At 35.5% G+C, this 24,000-nt stretch overlaps 1 protein-coding gene across 2 annotated transcripts in view; it reads left to right on the forward strand.

Annotated features, from left to right (window-relative positions):
• The window catches only part of LOC115213303 (BAI1-associated protein 3-like), a 1,469,361-nt gene that overhangs the window by 637,394 nt on the left and 807,967 nt on the right, over positions 1–24,000 (forward strand). For both annotated transcript variants that reach the window (XM_036504187.1, XM_036504188.1), the window contains one exon: positions 19,094–19,292. In XM_036504187.1, the coding sequence (XP_036360080.1) occupies positions 19,120–19,292 (173 nt within the window). In that variant the 5' untranslated portion in view covers positions 19,094–19,119. The remainder of the gene's footprint in view (positions 1–19,093; positions 19,293–24,000) is intronic.

Genomic DNA, 24,000 nt, shown 5'->3' on the forward strand with positions numbered 1-24,000 from the left:
CTAAAATCATTTTCTAGTAGCTGAGATATACTTCTTTACCCTCAGTTTTAACTACTACCCTTAAGTATTTGGGCCTCGTTTTGTTTTCGACTTTATGCCTCTTTTATTTGATAACCTAAATATATTTGACTACCCCTTCCTTCTTAGTTATCACCCACGTCCCCTTCTGTCATTCTCTTACTAGCAGGTCTCTAATATGCCTCTTTATGTAGATCAAGGTAGACTTTTGGTCTCAATAAAATAAAGCCCGTAGAGAATATCTGACATTAGCAGTAACTTAACTGTCAGCTCCTAAAGGGCTTAATTCTTAAGAGTTGGAGACAGTATGTTGCAAATAATCTTAGAAATAATGAAAAATGTAAATTTAACTATCTCCCTTTTCCTCATTCTTGGCTCCCACTATTCCACTATGCCAATTTAAATCATAGTAGGCTGTAGATGTGCAGTATTTACTAAATTCATTCTGCCACAGAATTAGCAAGGCAAAACAATGTTATTATTTTTGTTGCTAGTGCCTATGTAAGTTGCGCTGAAAAAATGGTTTATTCTTTAATTTGGAAATCTGTATGGTTGGATGCATCAGAGGAGAGCGGTTTATTTCAAATTCATTTAATGTTTTTATTGATCGACTAAATGGACTGATAACTAGACATGGGTGTTACTTATTTGCTTTATATATATATATATAATATAGGATAACATTTTCGAATAAATTTTATCAATGGCCAGCATATTAAAAAAACACCTTTCAAGGTTAAATTTATAAACAACTTATAAACAAGGGCAACAGAAAAAAAAATCAATGCCGAAATAGACTTAATCGTCAATAACCATATAATGTATCACTATAAGCAAGTGTCTCGAAAGCAAGCCGATAGAAATTTCGAATTCTGTGGAATTTCTATTTTCAATATATTTGGGGTACTTAAGTGTGCTCATGACATAGTGTTTACTTCTTCCATGGATAAGAGTAAGTATTTATTTTCTTATCATATTTATCGCTGATTCTAAATGAATTAACTCAGAAATTGGGACCGATCCGATAATAACGAAATTTTTTTAGAAATTTCTACCGGCTGTCTTTCGGGGCATGTGCGTATAGTGATAAAATATAATATATATATATATATATATATATATATATACGAGGGGCGTTCAATAAGTAATGCCCCTGACTCACTTCCCATAGCGGTAGAGCAACGAAACTTTGCACAGTTATTAGTCTTTCTCTACATAGTTACGCATTTCTCCCATCGTTTGATACAGCTCTGGAGACCGTTTTTTTTAGAAGACCCAGCTTGGTCCTCCAACCACGACGTGACTTCAGAAATCAAGGCTGCATAATCTGGGAAACGATTTCCTTTCAAAAACAACTTCATGGTTGGGAAGAGGTGAAAATCAGAGGGTGCAAGGTGAGGAGAGTAGGGGGGGGGAGGTGTTCAATGCCGCACGCATGTACTTCTGATCTAGCGACAAGCGAGTTGTGAACCGGAGCGTTGTCCTGCAGGAGGAGGATGTCTTTGATGATCTTGCCCCGCCTCTTGATTTTGATAGTTTCTCTTAATTTCCTCAAAAGTGAAGCATAATACGCTCCTGTAATTGTGGTACCCTTTGCCAGGAAATCTGTTATCAATACTCCGTCCTGGTCCCAGAAGACTGTGAGCATGACCTTGCCAGCGGAGGGTTGCACCCTTGCCTTCTTTGGAGGAGGTGAGTCACGGTGCTTCCACTGCATTGACTGAGCTTTGGTCTCTGGATCATAGAGATGGACCCAGGTTTCATCCTGTGTAATCAGTATTTTGAAAAAATTTGACTCATCTTCTTGGCACATCTCCAAATTCATCATCGAGCACTCGACGCGTTCTTGCTTCTGGAAAGGTGTGAGCAACCTGGGAATCCATCTGGCAGACACCTTTTGCATGTGCAAATGGTCATGAATGATAGTTTCTACAGACCCGGTACTAATCTTGACCTCGTGGGCTATTTGGCGAAAAGTTATTCGTCGATCTTCCAAAATGGCAGCCTCAACTTGACGGACAGATGCCTCATCAATTGCAGAAGTGGGGCGACCAGATCTGGGAGCTGTTTCCACGGAGTTCCGACCATGTTTGAATTCATGATGCCAGCATTTTACAAGGTCATATGATGGGGTATCATTACCCTAAGTTACTTTCATTTCATCAAAAGTCTCCCGTGGTGTGCGTCCTTTCAAATACAAAAACCAGATCACTACTCGACACTCAACAGGCTCCATTTCACACTTGACTCAGTTAAAACACCTGTAAATCAGAAATCCCAATTAGTTCAGAGCTGCAATTCGCCACCTACTCTATAGAGATACAAATAATTGCACACACAAAATTTCAGCTAGATCAAACAACTGCAAGTGGGTCAGGAGCATTACTTATTGAACTCCCCTCGTATATATTGATAATAACAAAGGGTGAAATTAATTAAGTAGTAATCAATAATTTCACCAAGTAGAATTCGGCATGAAAAAGGACCATTTCTCGGTAAATTTAAGTAATATTAAACCTAAGTAATATTTTATAATTAGGGCTCAGCAAAGATTTGCTTTACCACATACCGAAGTTTAGAATTAGCAGCCAAAGAACCTCAGCTATTTACTCTACTTTAAAACGAGACTCCCGGACAAAAACAAAGTACTCGAAAACAACCCACGCAGACAGAAAAAGTAAAGTATAAATTCTACATTCTGTACCGATCTAATTCCGAAACGTGTCCATGGGTAATCAAATACCGATTGATTTTCGTAATTTTTCCTCTCTGTCTGCGTGGAATGTTTTCGAGTACTTTGTTTTTGTCCGGGAGTCTCTTTTTAAAGTAGAGGAAATTATAATATATATACACACACGTTTTTATTATTCATTTGCAATTTACTTAATCATCGGTATTTTATTGTTATTTTAATATTTCTATTATATGTAATTTTCTAGATGGTGTAATTTAATTGTTCATTTTGAATTCACAAAAGCTGTTTTTTGTAATTTATATATATATATATACATATATATATTATATATATATATATATATATATATATATATATATATATATATATATACGCACACATGCAAATATATATGTGCGTGTGTGGTGTGCGTGTGTGGTGTGCGTCTGGGTGTGTAGTGTTTATTTTTAAATATAAACTTATTATTCATCCTTTTGGTCAAACACTTGCTGTTCGCCAGGCTGTGCACGGCTCATTTTCTATGAATTTAAATTTCTTCTCTGCTAAATATAAGGAAACCCAACCGCCAATAATGCCTATAAATGCAGAAACATGTGTATACAGCTGTCCTCTCGTCTTGTTTCGTAATAGCATATCAATTCTGGAGGAATTTTTCATTTTTGAGATTAGCTTCGCTTATCATTTTATGTTGGCATTAACTCTTACCACGTCTCCACTTTCTAGAAACAAAGAGATTTTAAAAAATCAAGAATATACCTTCTGTGTTATTTAATCTTTATTCATTATTTTATCTTCGAATACACGGCACTGGTCATTTTGATTTATTTCTCATTGCTCATTCTTATTTCAGTTACAATGATACGTATGAATATCTAGGAAGCTTGCCTCCCCATCACATGGTTCTGAGTTCAATCCCACTGCGTGGCACATTGCTCTTCTGTTATAGTCTCCGGTCAACCAAGGCTTTCTGAGTGGATTTGGTAGACGAAAACTGACAGAAGCCCGTTTTGTGTGTGTGTGTGTGTGTGTGTGTTTGTGTGTGTGTGTTTTTGTCTGTGTGTGTGTGTTTGTGTGAGTGTATGTATGTGTATTTGTCTCTTTATGTGTGTGTTTAGCCCCATCACCACTACCATCAGCACAACTTTACACCACACCGGTTGGTTTACGTCCCTGTAACTAAGCTTTTCAGGCAAAAAGGGAATCCGTTAGAATAAATACCTCGCTAAAAAAATAGTCCTGAGGTCGATTTCTCTGACTAAAACTCTTCAACGCGGCGTCCCAGCATCACCACAGTCAAATGACTGAAAAAAGTTAAAAGATAACAAATAAAAGATGTATGCATGGAAACATACTTATATGTACGCATGTATAAATGTGCGTATTTGCACGTAAAACAGAAACTAGTATCGTTTGCGACCAACAATATTTTAAGTGGTGTTTCGCTGACCATATTGATATCGGCGATACACCTGCACAGTATTTTATCGACCCCGGATCGGACAAAAAGCAAATACAATGAACAAATACCGGATGTCACTCCACTGATAGAGAAATGGACATTATGTAATTCTAATTAATATTTTGCCAAATGTACATCAATAACTATAAATATATTAACAATAGTTAATACACACATATACGTATATGCATATATATGAATTAGCGTATGAAAATATGTATGTAAGTTTATATGTATCCATATAAATTCCTTGTGATTGGCGAGCCCGTAGTCGCTGTTCTGTCTATTCTACTAATTATGTCATTATTTCTATGCCAAAACGTCTACCGATATTTCAACTTCAGACCAGAGAATTGCAGAATAGAAATCTCGGAAATTAAACAGCAAAATATTACATTGCCATTAGAAAGTAGATTAAGTGTGTGACCACTGAATTTCATACTATGTATGTACATACATACATATACATACATACATACATACATAGACGGGTGGGTGTAAGTGTATACATATATATATATATGTATGTATATATATATACATCTTTATATATATATTCTGTATATATATATATATATTATATATAAATATATCTGTATATATATATATATGTATATATTATGTATATATCTGTATATATCTTATATTATATATTTATATTATATATATATATATGAATATATTTTATATATATATGAATATATTTTAATATATATGATATATTTTATATATATATGAATATATTATATATATATGAATATATTTCATATATATAAATATATATATGTATATATATATATATAAATATATATATACATATTTATATATATACATATTTATATATATATATATATGTGTAATATATGTATGTATATGTATATATACATCTTTAATATATATATATATATGTATATATATATCTGTGTATATGCAAAATGTATATATATCATATATACATATATACATATATACATATATACACATCCTTATATATATGTATATATATATCTGTGTATATGTTAAATATGTATGTATATGTATATATATATATACACACTATAATATATATATATATATATATCTGCGTATAGTATATATGTATGTATATATATATAGACATATATATATTATCTTATATATATATATATATATATGTATCTGTATATATATATATATATATATATATATATATATATGTATCTGTATATATATATATATCTGTATATTATATATCTGTGTATATGTATATATATATATATATCTGTGTATATGTATATATATATATATATATCTGTTATATATAATATATATCTGTGTATATATATATATCTGTATATATATATATCTGTGTATATGTATTATATATATTATGTATGTATATGTATGTATATATGTATATATATATGTATGTATATATGTTTATATACTTACATAGAAGTATATATAACATTTATCATATGTACCTATATAGTAATGTTATCGTTGTTACTTCCCTCTTCGTCATCATTATCATTATCAATATCATCACTGTCATCTTCATTATTCTTCCTCTTATTATTATTCAAACTAATTTATAAAAGTTATAGTTGTATATATACATATATATCATAATTGGACTTTTGAATCTCATTTGCCGGCCAATTGCCTTACATAATGGCGGTAATGTGCATCGTAGATTACTAAGCAATATCTAAGTTAGACATTATGATAAATCAGATGCGATTAATATTATCTTCAAATTTGTAACCTACGCTGATACCTAACGGAAAGTCAAATCCCGATTTGTAGTGTCTGCAATATTATTATTTGGAGTAAGTATATTGTTTATGCTTATTTAGTGGTCTGTTATTCCGGAGCCTCCACGGTGTGCAGCCATATATTCGGACAATTCAAATTGGGCTCACTTATTTGAAGAAGCGGCATCACGTTGTCTAAACTTCAACGTAAAAGGACTTTGGAACGATCTTCGTAATTATTCTGTCCATTTATCTATGTATTTTTTATGTAATTACTATTTTCCTACTTCCATCTTTCTCTCTCTCTTCTCTCTCTCTCTCTCTCTCTCTCTCTCTCTATAATATAATATTATATATATATATATATATATATATATAATATATTATATATATATATATATGTATATATATATATATGTGGCTGTTTGGTAAGTAGCTTGCTAACCAACCACATGGTTCCGGGTTCAGTCCTACTGCGTGGCATCTTAGGCAAGTGTCTTCTGCTATAGCCCAGGGCCGACCAATGCCTTGTGAGTGGATTTGGTAGACGGAAACTGAAGAAGACCTGTCGTATATAGTATATATATATAAGTGTGTGTGAATATGTTGTGTGTCTGTGTTTGTTCCCCTAGCATTGCTTGACAACCGATGCTGGTGTGTTTCCGTCCCCGTCACTTAGCGGTTCGGCAAAAGAGACCGATAGAATAAGTACTGGGCTTACAAAGAATAAGTCCCGGGGGCGATTTGCTCGACTAAACGCGGTGCTCAGCATGGCCGCAGTCAAAAAACTGAAACAAGTAAAAAAGAGTTAAAAAGAGTAAAAAGAGAAAAAGAGTATATATACCAATTTATCTATCTATCTATCTATCTATCTATCTATTTATTTATATATCTACCTATCTATTTATCCATTTGTCTAGTTAGCTATCTACCAGTTATCTCCTCTCTCTCTCTCTCCCTGTATATATATATATATATTATATATATATATATATATATATATATTATATATATATATATATATATAAAAAGGAATGTGAAGAAATGCTGACAAAATAATTATAGTAATTTAAGTAATTTAATTAGGTGAAAGTTCTTTTTACCGGTTGCGCTTTGTTATGCTTATCAAAAGATATTTTTTAAGAGAGATAGAGTTCCTTTCTGATAAATTTTTTCCTCTTATTTCCAGATAAGAGGAAAAAATCTATCAAAAGGAACTCTATCTCTCTTAAAAAATATCTTTTGATAAGCATAACAAATGCGCAACCGGTAAAAAGAACTTTTCACTAATTAAATTACTTAAATTACTTAAATTATTTTGTCAGCATTTTCTTCATTTCCTTTTTTATATATCACAACTCGTGTTCCACATCTCCTTTTTTAATATATATATATATATATATATATATATATATAATATATAATAACATAATGTATACACACATACACGCACAGACGTTTTCTTGGTTTTATGTTTATGTTTTTGTTTCTCATTGTGTTCGACGTTTTTTTGTGTCCTGTACCCATTTATGCATGTATATATACATATAGATGTAGGCACGTACATATATGTATGCATATATGCATATGTTTTATTCATTATTTTGTTAGTATATATATATATATATATATATATAATATATATATATATATTATATATATACAATGGTTGTAATGTTCATCTGCCTCTCATGTCTCTTTTCCCTGCCTTGTGGTGAGAGTGTTTTAGAACAATTTAAAAGGAAAAAAGGAATAGACAGGATTAAATAGACAAATCCTGCGGCTATAATTGTTTATTTGAATATTTAAATGTTGTAAGATGGAACTGACTCTGGCTTGTTAAACAATAAAATATTTCAGAATAACCACAATATCCATCGGAAAAAAGTAAAATACAAAGACACTAATAAAAATATGAAAAACAAGCGTAGCCACCTTGAGAGCAAAATTGTATGTAGTTCTTAAATTGATATACGTAGGTGTCATCAGTTTACTCTTTTACTCTTTTACTTTTTCAGTCATTTGACTGCGGCCATGCTGGAGCACCGCCTTTAGTCGAGCAAATCGTCCCCGGGACTTTTCTTTGTAAGCCTTAGTATATTCTATCGCGGTCTCTTTTGCCGAACCGCTAAGTGACGGGGACGTAACCACACCAGCATCGGTTGTCAAGCAATGCTAGGGGGACAAACACAGACGCACAAACACACACACACATACATATATACATATATATATATATATATACATATATACGATAGGCTTCTTTCAGTTTCCGTCTACCAAATCTACTCACAAGGCATTGGTCGGCCCTGGGCTATAGCAGAAGACACTTGCCTAAGATGCCACGCAGTGGGAATGAACCCGGTACCATGTGGTTTGTTAGCAAGCTACTTACCACACAGTCACTCCTGCGCTTATGTTTGCATACTAAACCATTGCAATTTAAAACACTCACCAGGAATTTCGTGGCCACCAACCCATTCAATTACCATTTTCTCTCTATTTATTTATCTCATTTCCCCATCCCTTCCTACTATATGCCTCTCTACTGACTCCCATTTCTCTAACACCCTGTATTTTCTCGGTTATCCCGCTTACTTTCACAATCTACATATATAGTAAAGTGTATTTAGTAGCGTTTCTGTTATTACTTATACATTTACTCTAATCCGCCTTTTTCTTGATCCACTTTAGTTGTCGCAATATTTTCGAATTCGTTTATTTTTCTTTAAAACACGGTTTACCAAACTGTTAGCACCAACCATCTATATTTGCCATTTCAAAGTCCACCTCATTTAGTAATGTTATCTAATTACATCTATCTAGGAATCCCCTTCCGTATTGTCACACCTACCCTAACATATCTTCCGCATACAGCGCCCCACTTACAATTTCCAACAAATATTGCCATTCTGATAATACTTTAGTGACACTAAAACTAAATCAATGCATTTTTGTTACGGTTAAATTGTCTCAATTAAATGTCCTACATATTTCAAAGGATATTAAACTGAAGCCGCTGTAACATTTTCAGCAGTAACAGTTAAATTTAAAGTGCCCCTTATATGTTGTCTTACCAACCGTAAACGACACAGATGAAAATATAGAATTGGTGAGTGCTTGTGCAGAGAGAGAGAGAGAGAGAGAGAGAGGAAAATAACGAAGGAGAAAAACAATTATGCTTTATATGCTACTTGCTTTTCTCTTAAAATGTTAATACTAACAAAACTGAAAGCCACGTGAGTCAAAATATCTAAAACAAATGACCATTGAAAACTGAAATGTCAACGGTGATAGTGAGGAACTCTTTCATTGACAGAAGCCGGAACAGCAAACTAGAACACTGCGTGTTCTTCACCAACAGTGGAAGGATAAAAAAAGTTTACAAGCTGGAGATCTGAACCCAGAATCTAGAAATAATAATGATCTTAACTTACTTTCTCGATCAAGGTCAGCCTTTGCTAGCTTTGATTTTTCTTGATAACTTTTCTGGAATTTCAATTTAATTAAAATACGGAAAATGGGTTCAGTGCATAGGTCCAGTGTTAGCGCCAATTTCAAAGGACGATACTAACTTCTAATTGCGATTTTAAAATGATATTGATCTCAAATTTACAATATTACCATGTCTCCAGTCTTCCTTCTGGAACTCAGCTACTGTTAGTTGACTTCCACTTGAAGCCACTGCAGAAGAAAAAAACAGTTAAACACCTTTTGGGTTTTGCGTTTTTTTTTTTGTCACAGTTTCTACCCGATCCCCTTTTCCTGCCCACGCAGCCGCATTTGCCCATACCTCTCCAACACCACCCTCCTCATCGGCACACATCATCGAACCTATCATATCACAAGTGTAGGTGGTTCCTTCACTTGCACTTCTAATAACGTCACCTACTGCATCTCCTGCTCTCTATATCCTTCTCTGTACATCGGTCAAACGGGACGCCGCTTGGCTGACCGATTCGCGGAACACCTCCGAGATATCAGACTCGGCAACGACACCCAAGTCTCGCGCCAATTCTGCTTTACCGGCCACTCTTTACAACACCTGTCTGCGTGCGGATTGTCCTTGCACAGGGGCCATCCGGACTCCCGTCTTCGCTGTGAACGGGAATTAATCTTATCTCTTCGCTCCTTTGCTCCACACGAGCTCAACTCTCCTCCCCTCTTCATCTAAACCCCTCCTCTCCTTACACTTCCTCTCACCTATTTCCACCCACCTCTCATCTCTTGTTCTGACACCTACGTCTTCTCTTCACTCCTGCCCTCCTTCCAACCTCTCCCCTCAGCGTCACCCCCTCAAACGTTATCGCACCCTACCACCACTATACATCACATCCTACACATTCCACTCCTAGATGCACTACCCCCACCCTCACATCCTACTCCCACATACCCTCCCCTACCTCCACCTTCATCCCACCCCACCCTTGATGACCCACACTGGCCTCCTCCACATCCCAACACCTCCACACCACGCATCACCCACATTATCATCCACACCTACACATGCACACACACACGTCAAGATCACTCTCAAATACACACTCACGTGAACCTTCGTTTTGGGATCATCACTACTATTTTTATCTCCCCTTTTTCCTAGCTGACCACCTGTGTCCGACCTTCGCCATGATTGATCGGTAGCCACTAAACCTTTTATTTATTTTCTCTCTGCTTATTTCTGTGTTCCTTTCTGTTGAAGAGCTTAGGCCAGAAACGTACAAGTTTTTCTCACTTCCCGAGCGTTAAAGTAATACATCTGTTTGTCGTTTACACACACATCTTCGTCTTTTTGTTAGTTCAAACTATGTATAGATACTTATATATACATACTTATATATATATATATATGATGTACAAGGATTTTACGCATTAAATACGTTCTTACACTTCTATCTAAGTTTTGGATACGTTCTGCTGGTAACAAGTTGGAATAATTCATATTTACATGACACCTATAGAGGCACGAACAATTTTCCACATCTGTTTTTCACTATAGGCAGTCAAATTATATTTCTCTTAATGTTATTTAATTTTTTTTGCTTCTTTCGAATTTTTCCATGAAAGGTATTTTTATTTTTAATCCAATTTCTCCACTGTATTATTCCTAGATTTATTTACTTCGAGCTCCACACTTAAAGACAATTTACATATGCATCTATGTATGTATGTATGTATTTATGTATGTATGTACGTACATATGTATATATGTATGTATGTATGTACGTACGTACGTATGTATGTATCGTAGATATCTTGGCTTAATTTAAACCAAATACATACTGCCCTATGTTTTAGGGGAATAATTTTTGTATTACACATTTGGACCAGAAATGTTTAAGGAAAACCTCCTTCTCAGAGATCCTGAAAATATCCTATATATATATATATATATATATATATATATATATAACGTTTTATGCGTGTATGAATGTATAAACGTATGCGCGTGTGCATGTATGTATGTACATAATGCAATTGCTTCCGCCGCTAGAAAATATATCTTCAAGAATTTCCAATTCTATTATATTTCAATGCATTGAAATATATTAACTAGAAACTTGGTCGAAAGCAATTTGATCGGTAGAAATGGCGACCAGTGGATTCATGCAAATTTCAGAATCAGTTTACGTTTGATAGGTATCGGAAATCAATACAGTGAGTGCACGCCATATTAAAATATGCCATATTGCTTCGTTCGAATCTCATTGAAACAGCGCAACGAGTTTGTGTATTAACTGCACTTTGGTTCATGTTCTGTGTGTGCGTGTGCGTGCGATGCATTTAACGTCATTCTATATATTTAGAGAGTCATGCTATATGTTGTTAATAGAACAAAGTTATGTTTAGTAAGTCTTTACCAGAATGTTAGATATCTGTAAAATACAATTTATTATTCCATTCGCTATGCTTGCAAGTGTTATAAAGTATTGGACCTAAACGAACTCTCAAATGATGTTTATGACACAACAATACGCACAACATAAATCTTTGTCTTATCTCATTATAATTATTCTCAGACGCATTCAATGTGTCTGTTTTGTTTTTATTCCATTTTTCAAATTGTTTTGAAAAGAAATACTTTCGCTAGTCTAGCTCAAATGTTCAGATGCCCAATAATACATGGAGGATAGTCGACATGCTCGTCTGAGATAGTGAATGGGTGAATGTAACTCAAATAAATCTTGAATGTCTGTTATAAGCAATAATACTTGGTATACAGCGCAGACCATACAATGAGTCTTGCTTAGAGTAACTGGAGAAACGGAAAAGAAAATTCGGCGTCTGAGTGAACGATGAAAATAAAACTTCTATAGTTATAGACCTTCTCTCAATTAGTTTTCCGTGTAACTAACTGAAATTCACATTTGAAAAGAAAACGGGGGGGGGGGATTGGGGGGGGGGATTGTATAGTATTCGTAGTCGATTTTCTCAATAAATAACTCAATGAAACGTTTTCGGTACATAAATTCTAGCGTCATCAACATTTCAACAGGAAGCTAGAATCATCCCTAATGTGAAGACTATATATTCCAACTTAGCACTAGATGCATATGCTGTTGCATATCAATGCTTTGCCGACACGCCACCAACAATATGATCTCTCGCTCATGTAAGAAGCACACACAGTTCAATATAGTCTTAGATGGAAAGTGCAAGGAAAATAAGCATCAATGTTTCGATTGGATACTTTTAATGGTTGGTCTGCTGAATGTGGAGTAACTTAAAGCTAAAAGAGAAAAGAGACGAACATACAGATATTGTTTAGTTTCTTTCTTTTGTATTTAATACACAAAATGCAACTTGAACATAATGATTTTAATCTATTTTAAATAATATTCGTGATGTCCATCACGATCGCATACTGGGAAACACTGTATAAAATGTTAAAGCAAATGACTACTCTTGGTACCGATTTTACAAACCTTTGTAGTCTATCTGCGTTCTGGGTTTGAAAAAAGAAAGGATGACTGTGGACAGTCTTCCCTGAACACAGTTCTGATGAAGTATATTAGTGGCAGTATGCTGTATGAAGGATGAGTAACATATACTTTTAATCATTGGATTCAGTACTTATTACATTGTAATGTAGGCCAAGACGTGCTGGGATAAAATATTGTTCCGTTTACATAAGTGAAAATCTACAACAGATTTGTTTTATATTTGTGGGTAATTAATAATTTTCATCCATTCCATTTTGTTGAATATGTGAATCTTTTTGTATGGGTAGTTTTCGATAATGAGGGTGAAAAAGAGAGCAAGTGTGAGTATATAGGAGAAAGAATATTTATTATATATTTTAAATGCCTGAAGTACTGATTATGTCTGGTGGTTTGTCGTAAGAAGCGCATATTTCGGGGAGATATTATTGTCCCAGCGGCAATCGTATCCCGTATTCAAAGATTTGCACACTTAGAGTATAGTTTCAAACATAACTTATTGGAAAATTGCAAGTGTTTGAGTCATTCACATATAAATAATTTGGTCTACTAAGTATTTGAGTCTTTTCTTTCATTCTTCCTTGTTCCGTAAAGTAGATCACAGTGTTCCATATAGTCGACCAAACCTCAAAATAGAAATAAATTCTGCCACTGTTAGAATTACGTTTTTTGGTAATTCCTTCAATTAAATACACCTCGTTATATGAGGTCAGTGCCCACATTTGCTGAGTGACTGATCTTGTATTTAGGGCTGCAGATAAAATATCGAACCAAAATGGGTTTCTCTATTTAGTTGTATGCCTATATTATCTAAGTTTAAATAACTTTCAGGGTGAATTTTAATTTACTTATGCAGTTCTCAAGAAAATATGTATAAATGAAATTCTGTACCATCCTACCAAATTTCTTGGTACCATTACTAAGTTTAGAATCAATAAATCTTGGATACATATATATATTATATATATATATATATATATATATATATATATATTATATATATAAATACACGAGTGTATGTGTGTATGTGTGTGTGTCTGCTTTCTTTTCTTTACAAGCAATATATTAAATAATTGAAATGAACGTGGAATTGAATAATAATGAAGGCTTACCTTGATTTAGCTTATTTACTATAACACTGGGTTTTGCACTTTAAACTGGTTTTTGGATATTTCTCTCGACGTATGTGTTTGTCACTTGTAAATCTATACCGTGACTTGACCAAATATTTGACGCTCTTGCAATTCCAGTGCTTAGGTAGAGACTGTGGACCAGGAGGTCACGTAGGTGGGTTCGTTTGAAGGAAGGAAGGTGTCGGTTAGGAAAGATGTTCGAAGTGGAGGGGTAGGACTGGAGTCGCCGGAAGGGTCAGAGAATGGTAAGTTGTAGAGGTAGAGTGGAGGGGTGGTACGCGAGGGGAAACGGGAGACGGGTGATAGCGGGGCAAGTGCCAGGGGAGAGAGCAGATACACGGTCCCCGGAAGTGCTCTGGTAAGATCGGTGTGGATAGTGGTGAGGGGATATCCACGTAGGATGAAGTGGCGAAGCATGAGTTGAAACTTAGTCTCAAAGTCATGGTTGCCAGTGTAGAGCCTACGCAGACGGAGGAATTGGGAATAGTAGATGGATCGCTTTGTGTATTTATGGTGGGAGGAGGAGAAGTTGAGCTAGAGGTGTTGGGATTTGCGGAGGGTTAAATTGTTAAGAAAAACAGGATAGTAAAAATAAAACCGTAAAAGCAAACGGTAAGTGTGGTTAAGCAATAACGAGATGAAGTAGTGAAAGCTGGAGAAATGAGCTTTGACAGGAGGCAGGCAAGAATGTCTGTTGTCTCTTGTAATGTCTCTTGTAAAACGTATATGTACATAACTACATATATATGTATATACGCATGCATATATGAGTACAGGACAACTGTTGAAAGGATTGTTCTTTATGTTTTCTGATTTGTTTCTCTATTTGTTTCTTTCGTTGTTCGAAAAAAGTTCGTTTTCCATGTTTTTGTTTTTCTATTCTCGTTTTTGTTGACGTGCTGTCCCCATATATTCATCTGTATATGCATTGTATATATAGGTATATACATATATGATTGTATATATGCATATATATTATTTCGATTATATATATATATATATATGTTTTGGGATCTTCAAAATGCACCTGAATCTCAAAACGACTACACATGATTGATTGATTGATTGATTGATTCTAGTTTCAGCTTATGAGCTGTGGCCATGCTGGGGCACCGCCATTTGGTGTTGCTACTTGGTTCACTTCATGGAGGCTTTCTAGCAACTGCTATTTGGTTCATGAGAGAGTTCGATGCAGCTGCCCTCATCTGCCCCTCCTGCCGTGAAGTTGGTTCATCTCTGCCACCTGACAGGAAGAGATCCAGCTTCATTTTAAAGACATCTGTATCCACCCCATGCAGGTCTCTCAGTTCTTCGGGAGGATATTGAAGAGCTGTGGGCCACGGAAGCCCAGGCTATCACAGAATCTTGTCCTACATCTTGATGGCCAGTTTGGGAGTCCTAGGCACCACGCAGTGGCGCCCGTTCTGGCATTTGCGTAACTCTCGATGCCAAAGTTCAGGACACTTCCCTCCAGGATCTTCCAGATGTATATTATGGCATATCTTTCCCGCCTACGCTCCAGGGAATATAATTTTAATCTCTTGAGTCTTTCCCAGTAGCTTACATTCTGCATGAGGCTATCTTCTTTGTGTAGCTTCGTTGGATCGCCTCAAGTTCTGTGATCAACTTGACACTGGATGGTGACCATAGCTGAGAGCAATAGTCAAAGTGGCTTAGGACAAGTGTCTTCCAGAGGACCATCATGGTTTCTGTTCTCTTGTTCTAAAGGTTCTAAGAATCCATCCAGCCAGCCGTCTACATTTCATTGTCAGTTAGCAACATGTACATGAAAGGTCGCGTCATCACTCATGTGAATACCCAGGTCACGCACTGATTGTGCCTCTGGGATTGCAATCCCTCCGGGTCCAGTGTATTCATGGGGTATTGCATTCAGTTTTGCATGCTGATAGTATAAAGCTTGAAACTTTCCAGCATTGAACTGCATGCTATTCTTTTCAGCCCACTTGTATATTTCGTCCAGCTCACATTGCAGGTGTTTAGTGTCCCAGGGTTCTGTATTGCCTGGTGAAATTTTTGTATCATCTGCATAACTTGTGATCGTGGCTCTCTGCGTGGCTGAGGGCATGTCTGAGAGGCCATTATGAACAGTAGTGGTCCCAGAACAGTGCCCTGCGGAACACCGCTCACTATTTGTGTGTTAATGGAGGTGGCCCCATTGGCTACTACCACCTGACTTCTATCCTTCAGAAAGTCATGAAGCCATTCTCCCAGTTTTCCAACTATGTTGAGATCACGCAGTTTGTGACATATCATTCCATGATCGACTTTATCAAAGGCCTTTGCAAAGTCGAGATATATCACTTCCACATTTGAGTGGTTGAGCAGCCGTTTCAGCACCCAGTCATAGTGTTGTAGGAGCTGAGTTAAACAGCTTCTCCCTGGTCGGAATCCATGTTGGGGGTCGGGCACAAGTCATTCCTTCAAGGAAGGTGATCAGCTTCCTTCTGACTATTCGTTCCATGACCTTGCTGATGTGTGAGGTCAGAGAGATAGGTCTATAGTTCTTGGCTTCCGCTCTGCTACCTCCTTTATGAATGGGGCATATTTTACCTTCCTTCAGTTTTCCTGGAAGTTTGCCAGCTGCAAGGAAGCTCTGAAAGAGGAACTGCAGTGGTCTTGCTAGGACTCTCTTACATGCTTTTAGGAGGATTGCCGGGAATCCATCGGGGCCAGTAGCTGAGTCTGTTTTCATTTCATCTATAGCCTTGGTTACATCGTCTTCCTTTATATCGATGTAATCTATCGTCGCCGCCTCTGATTTTATATCTGCAGTGGTAAAAAAGTCAGTTGGATTGGTGATTTGGAGATGCCCAAGGGGTGGAGTGAAAACACTCTTGAGATTCAGGTGCATTTTCAAACCCGAAAACTCTTTTCCTATAGATACATTCACATATGACACACACACACAGTTTGTTATGTGTGTCTATGTGTTTCTTTGTAAGTGTGTTTGTGTTTTTTTTACTTGTGTGTCTGCGCTCACACAGTTAAATATATCGGTGAAGTCCCTCGATTAATTCGACCTCAGTACGCAACAGGTACTTAATTTATCAATTCCGAAAGGATGAAAGGCAAAGTTGGCCTCCGCGGAATTTGAACTTAGAATGTAAAGACAGGCTAAGCATTTCGCCAGGTGTGCTAACGTTTCTTGTTTCTTTACTGCCCACAAGGGACTACACACAGACAGGACAAACAAGGACAGACAAACGGATTAAGTCGATTATATTGACCCCAGTGCGTAGCTGGTACTTATTTAATCGACCCCGAAAGGATGAAAGGCAAATTCGATCCCGGCGGAATTTGAACTCAGAACGTAGCGGCAGACGAAATACCTATTTCTTTTCTACCCACGAGGGGCTGAACACAGAGAGGACAAACAAGGACAGACAAACGGATTAAATCGATTAGATCAACCCCAGTGTGTAACTGGTACTTATTTAATCGACCCCGAAAGGATGAAAGGCAAAGTTGACCTCTGCGTAATTTGAACTCAGAACGTAGCGGCAGACGAAATACTGCTAAGCATTTCGCCCGGCGTGCTAACGATTCTGCCAGCCCGCCGCCTTGCCCACACAGTTGAATATAGTTACAATTCTTTAGGAGTGATCGCATCGTACGATATTCCACAAGATGATTCATTGAAAGGGTACTAAATCTTCAGCATAAAACAGTTTTTCATTTTTACCAACCAATAGTATTCTAGCGCATGTTTTAGTTTGCATTTGCTCTATATTAAACCTAGGCTATATCTGTATAGTCTTTGTAAGAACATGGCAGTCTAATGCGGTTTTACATTTTGTTTGCTTGTAAGGATTATCTTTTTTGCTGAGAAACAGTATTGAATCAGATTCATCACATGGCTCTTAATATCATAGTGTGTGAATTTAGATCAAAACATGGAGATATAACATTACAAAATCCTCTCATAAAATATTCACAACATGCATGCCACATAGGTTTTACCAACTCATTACACCTGTCAAATATAACAGTTTATAAAGATAATTTTAGTTGCTATTATTTCCAAAGAAATAAATAATTTAAACGGAGAATATAGTTGTTGTATCTATGATTCTAATGAGTATTTTAAATGTGTGAATGTTCCTACATTATTTGCTTCAAAATCCAGAAACAGTGTACCATTGTAGAAAGAAAATCTCTCATAAACATTGTTATGCAATGGAAGATTTACTCCACGAACATACGCTTTCGGATTTTGTCTCAAAGAGCAGGTACCATGTTTTCTAATTGAATTTCTGTAGACGGAAACATGGGAAATTTGGCAGATGCATCGCTCATTTCTTGGATTTGAGACTTAATCCGTATCCCGGTTCACCGGCTCGAAATAGACTTTAACACATTTTAACGAAGTCCATTTGAGAGCAAGCATCAAAAGATAACTTTTTCTCCTTCTTCCACCGTTTTGAAATGCCCCGATATACTTTTATGTATAAATCATATCATTAATCTCTTCCCCTGAAAATAATCGTGTTAATTCCATCGATAATGCCATCTTATCCGACAGGTAGAGAGCGATAAAGGATAATAACTTACACAACGTTGGATACGGATATAAGGTATAAATACTTCTTATTCACCATAAATTAAAACACCTATTCTATGTGTCTTGAACCGGATGATTTATGAATACGTAGTATGCTTCTTTACTGAACCAATTCAAACAAGTAAATCAAACTATTTCTGCGTTTTCTGTTTTCAATTCTTACTATAAAATTATTTGTTCTATGGTAGCTATCTTATTACGTTGCCCCAATTATTAGTTTACTATTAAGAATCCTCCTTTACAAGGGGCGCCCAACCCTTTCCATACTACATACTCATGGTAACATTTCGTAAAAAAATTCCACAAATTCATTCATATTCTTATAATTGTATCTGAGAATATATATATGATACACGTTATCTATAAATCTAAGACCCGCTTCAAAGTGATTTTTTTTTTGTGAAAATCAAATTCTACTGTGGATACACGCAAGAACAGAAACCGAGAGATTATTTTCAGTTTGTTATGTAAATATAATACAGTAACTTATTGATATCCAATTTAGTTGAGTGTTTTATTTTATTTTCAGGTTGTTTTAAAATAGCCTTTGCTACAATGGCGGATTTTCGCCGAAGTATGGGAGATGTATTAGGAGCGGCTGCGAGGCCTCAGTCACCTCTAAAGCAACGGAGAGGTAAGAAGAAATCAGAAGAAAGATATATAAGTAAACTAGACAAACAAGCCGATGAGGAAGCATTTACGTTTCCTAAAGAGCATGAAAATATAAAGTAAGTCTTTGTTCTATTTCTTTCAATTTAATATTGTTTTTGTTCTTATATAGTGTTATAATTTTTGTATTTGTTTGTTTCACAAGAAATGGTCATTATGTTCCTCCGTATCCAGATATAGATTTAAATATTTAATGGAAGCCAAATTATCATGAATTACCTGGGGATTCTTTCATATTCTTCTTACCCAGATAATACTATAATCTGAAAGTTATAAGACAAAATACTGCGTATATAATCTAAAGGAAAGTTTTATCATTTAGTTTAGATTTAGGGGAGGATTCCATTATATTTTGCAAGGTCTCTGAAGCAAATAAAGATGAGATGGAGGCAGGGAAATAACCTCAAACCTGAAACATGTCCCCAAAAGCATGTAGCAGAAGAATCTCCGCTAAGGGCGTGCAAGAACCTTGTATTGGTGCTAAACCGGTAATTACTCACAGCATCGTATTCAACACTTGTAACAATTCATTCACATAACCATCAATAATTGTTAATTTATTTCAGTGTAGGAAGACTAAAAGTCGAATCGGACTTCAAACTCAGAAAGTAAGCATCTAGAATGAATATTGCAAGGAATTTTAACCATGTTCCAAAGACACTTCCATTTTGTAAATGTTTCAGTGAATATTCAATTTCTTTATAAATCATTTGTATGTACTTTAGTAGTCTACCAACTTTAACAGACATTAACAATTAGTTAAGTATTAAAACGGAAAAACCAATGGCATTTTAAATATTTAGATAAACGACATCGATACGTGAGGAAGTGTATAGGTTTCTTTAAAAAAAATAGAATTATATAAAAATAAAATGCACTAGTTATTTGAATGAAATTACTTATATTTCCGAAAGAGAAGTGTGTGGGAATGTATGTAGGCGTGTATATATATATATATATATATAATATATATATATATATATATATATATATTTAAGTGGAAAAATTGGTGACTTTTTCTCTTATTAGGTTTTTCACGCTAACTACTTGATAAATTCTTATAAAGATTTTATCCTATTTTTGAATTGTATATATATATATATATTTTTTCTCCCTTTCGCTATCTACTTTCCTTTCTCTACAGTAAACATAATCGAACACACAGGCACAGACCTCTCACCTCACAGCTGTCAGTTTTCTGACATCTACCCATCCACAAACACAATCACGCATTCAGACACACACATTAAGACAGTTATATACAGTCACACACACAGGCACTCATTCATAAAAGAAATCATTTAAACCCACCATTCGTTTGACCTGCACTCTCCCACCTTACTATTCTTATGCCTCCCTCCTCCTACTTCGTTTGAACCCTTGAACTTTAGAACCTTCTAGATTCTTCTACATTCAGCCACTCTGACGTCACTCCTTATAAAGAGACACTCATTATCGCCATGGGCTCCTTGAGAGCGGTCAGCTAAAAGTTTTTTGTGCATTTTGATGTCGACATAAGTTCCTTGATTTTCCTGATGAGAAATCTGCATAATGTACTCCTTATCCCTTTGGAATTAGGAATATGCAGCCTTCGAAACATATGTTGAGAATAAAGGATATTTGTTAACTAGTCGTTCAACTCCATTCTTTCATATACTTATAATTTTAAAATAAACATACAAATTTCCGCACGAAGACACGTAGTCTATGCCCTAGGGACGTAGCTTCAAGCGTGTTCTTTCTGATGTGAATTTACTACCCAGGTATCGGTTATCTTTCGAATTATCCTTAATAAGATAATTCATTCAACTACTCAAATACATATATATATATATATAATATATATATATATATATATAGTTGAAATTTACAGAAAAACAAAAGACGAGGTAAGGTGTATTGTTCTCAGAAGAATGCAGTTTGAAATCTGATATGTCCCTCAAAAATGTAACACGGGAACGAGTTTACAGAAAACAAAAAATAGATACTCGGGGAGAATGGAAAAGTCTTTGACGTTTTCAGCCTAGGCCCTTCGACAGAAAGTATTGAGAGGAAAATGATGGAGAGAGAACGAAAAGAAACACGGAGTGACAAAACATTTTGAGGGATTAACGGTTCAACATGAGAAAATTTATGTCAGGTTTTTCCATAATGTAATCAGTTTGGTGCGCTTTTGATCAGGTGTCACAAAATGTAGAACGCACCAAGCGGAAACCTTTATCATGTCACATTCATTGTGCAGAATATTGTCAAATCTCTCACGGGATATGCTAATAGCATTGAGTATTTGGTTTACAGTCAATTACCTTTCGTCCATCACCATGTGGTGAATACGATATTTTCCTCGGTGGTGGCATTGTAGGATGTCCAGACCACAGGTCATCTTCAAGACTCCCATTCTTCTCCTAAATTCAGCTGCTCAATTTTACACTGCTGATAAAGCTGAGTCATTATTTCCTTATGTAGCAATCGCCTCAGCATGAATGTCCTCGAGGGTTAAACCTTTTTTCTGAAGTTACAACACGATGCCAAATTTTGTCCATCTGCATGTGGGTACTCTACAAATTAAATCTGAAGTCTTTAGATAACAGTCGGATGTAATTTTTATCTTGAAAAAACAATTCAGTTATCGATGAGTTGTATTTGATGAAAGATTTCACAGCTCTAACATCACTCCCTCTTAGTCAGCCTATTAAAGTTTCAGCCCATCTTTCTATATATCTAGACTACTTTGAAAAATCCTACGTGGAAATATTCAGTCAAAAGTAAGTTTTGATAATTTTGTGTGGAACAAGAAAAAGTTGGTCTATTATGGTGTATTTCCACTTCAGTTTATTGTCTTATAAATGGACATATGAGAATAAAATTAGCACTCAGCTTTAGATAAGTATGTAATATAAAATATCACGTGATCACGTGACCGACCAGGCTATCAAATGTTGCTACACACCGCTGGTCACAATGCGCTTCGCATTGTTTTCGCCTTCAAATGACGCCACCCCGTTGGCTAAGCGAGCAGGCCAACAGAAGAAAGAGTGAGAGAAAGTTGCGACGAAAGAGTACGGCAGGGATCACCACCACCCCCTGTCGGAGCCTCGTGGAGCTTTAGGTGTTTTCGCTCGATAAACACTCACAACGCCCGGTCTGGGAATCGAAACCGCGATCCTACGACCGCGAGTCCGCTGCCCTAACTACTGGGCCATTGCATCTCCACAATATGAAATATATAATGCATTAAATACATTGAATTTATGATCAACCCCCAGTTTTACTGATACCTAAGTTATCAGCGATGTCTTAGGTATCTCATTACCAATGCTACCAAATTCCTTCTACTTAATTAGTCAGATTGTAAGCCTACGTTGGATTATATTACTCTAGTTGCCTCTTAAAAATATACGATACTTACGTCTGATTTTTCTTTTCAGACATAAGGTTACTCAAAGAGAGTTGTTCTGGGTCTAAATAGCAACAAGCTTTAAATAATAGTCTTAATGTCCTGCATAGTTTCCAGTATATATTTATGAAACTATCAAATTAGCTATTTGTTTCTAATCTACATCTGCTTAGTATATACGTGTGTATATGTATATATTTGTGTGTGTTCACTATGTATGTACGTATGTATATATATATATATAGTATGTGTGCGTGCATGCTCCAAAAGTACACAAAAAAATTTTGCACATATTTCTTTAACAACGTTAGGTAAATGTTACAAACGATGCAAAGCTTTACGTGAAGTATGAAAATGAGACAAAGATGTTAGTTTAAATAAGTCATTAACTCTTTAATAGTGTTCGTTTTGATATTATTTTTACACACAGCAGAATCAACGTTATTATCTGCGTGAGCAAACTAATTAAAAGTTATTGAACGTAATGCTCAATAATACTGTCTAGCAATTTATTTTTTCGGCCTAGAATTAAGAGTTGTTGTTGCAGATGTGGTTGCAATGACAAACGAACTTATAGTACAGACGATCCCTTATTTTTCTATATATAGTCAAATTGTAAAGAAAAAAATAGCGGCTTAAGACTGGCCAATGGTTATAATTAATTAGTTTCTTCACGCAACGCTGGCTCGGATTTATGGGTTTGTTCTGTAGTATATAATAGCATGAAAACCATAATAGATACACGAATAAATATTTCCTAACGTCACCGAGCTAAATGAAATGAAGTCAAATATAAATATGCTTATCTTTCACAATAATCTATTGAATCTTCCATTAATTAGCAAGAAGGGGGAAGTCCATTTCTTAACTGATGTAATAAAAGATGTACCGAGTTGGATTTCTTGTAGAAATAATTTATAATATAAACCAATGTCTAATGTATATGTCATCGTTTCTTGTTTAGCACTTTATATTCATTATATTCTCTCACGCAGAGCGATTTTATACGGTCAGTTGACTTGTTAGAAATAGCAGCATTTTCATACTCAAATTACAATCTGCCTCTCTAAAAAGTGAGTACGTATTGAATGCTGATTGTAAACTGTTCTTTTCTGATCATAAATTAGCCAAATTAGAAATAACATGACTGTGGGCGTTGCATATTAAAAATATTGCTTCCTAACTACATAGTTCTGGATTCAGTCCCATTGCATTCCACCTTGGGCAAATGTACTTTACTATAGCCTCGGCCAGACCGAAGTCTTTTGAGTGGATTTGGTACACGGAAATGGGGAGAAGTCCGTTGTATATATACGTGTGTGTGTGTGTGTGTTTGTCCCACATCATTGCTTGACAACGGACATCGGTGT

Source organism: Octopus sinensis, linkage group LG6 (genome assembly GCF_006345805.1).
Source record: "Octopus sinensis linkage group LG6, ASM634580v1, whole genome shotgun sequence".
Lineage (NCBI taxonomy): Eukaryota > Metazoa > Mollusca > Cephalopoda > Octopoda > Octopodidae > Octopus > Octopus sinensis.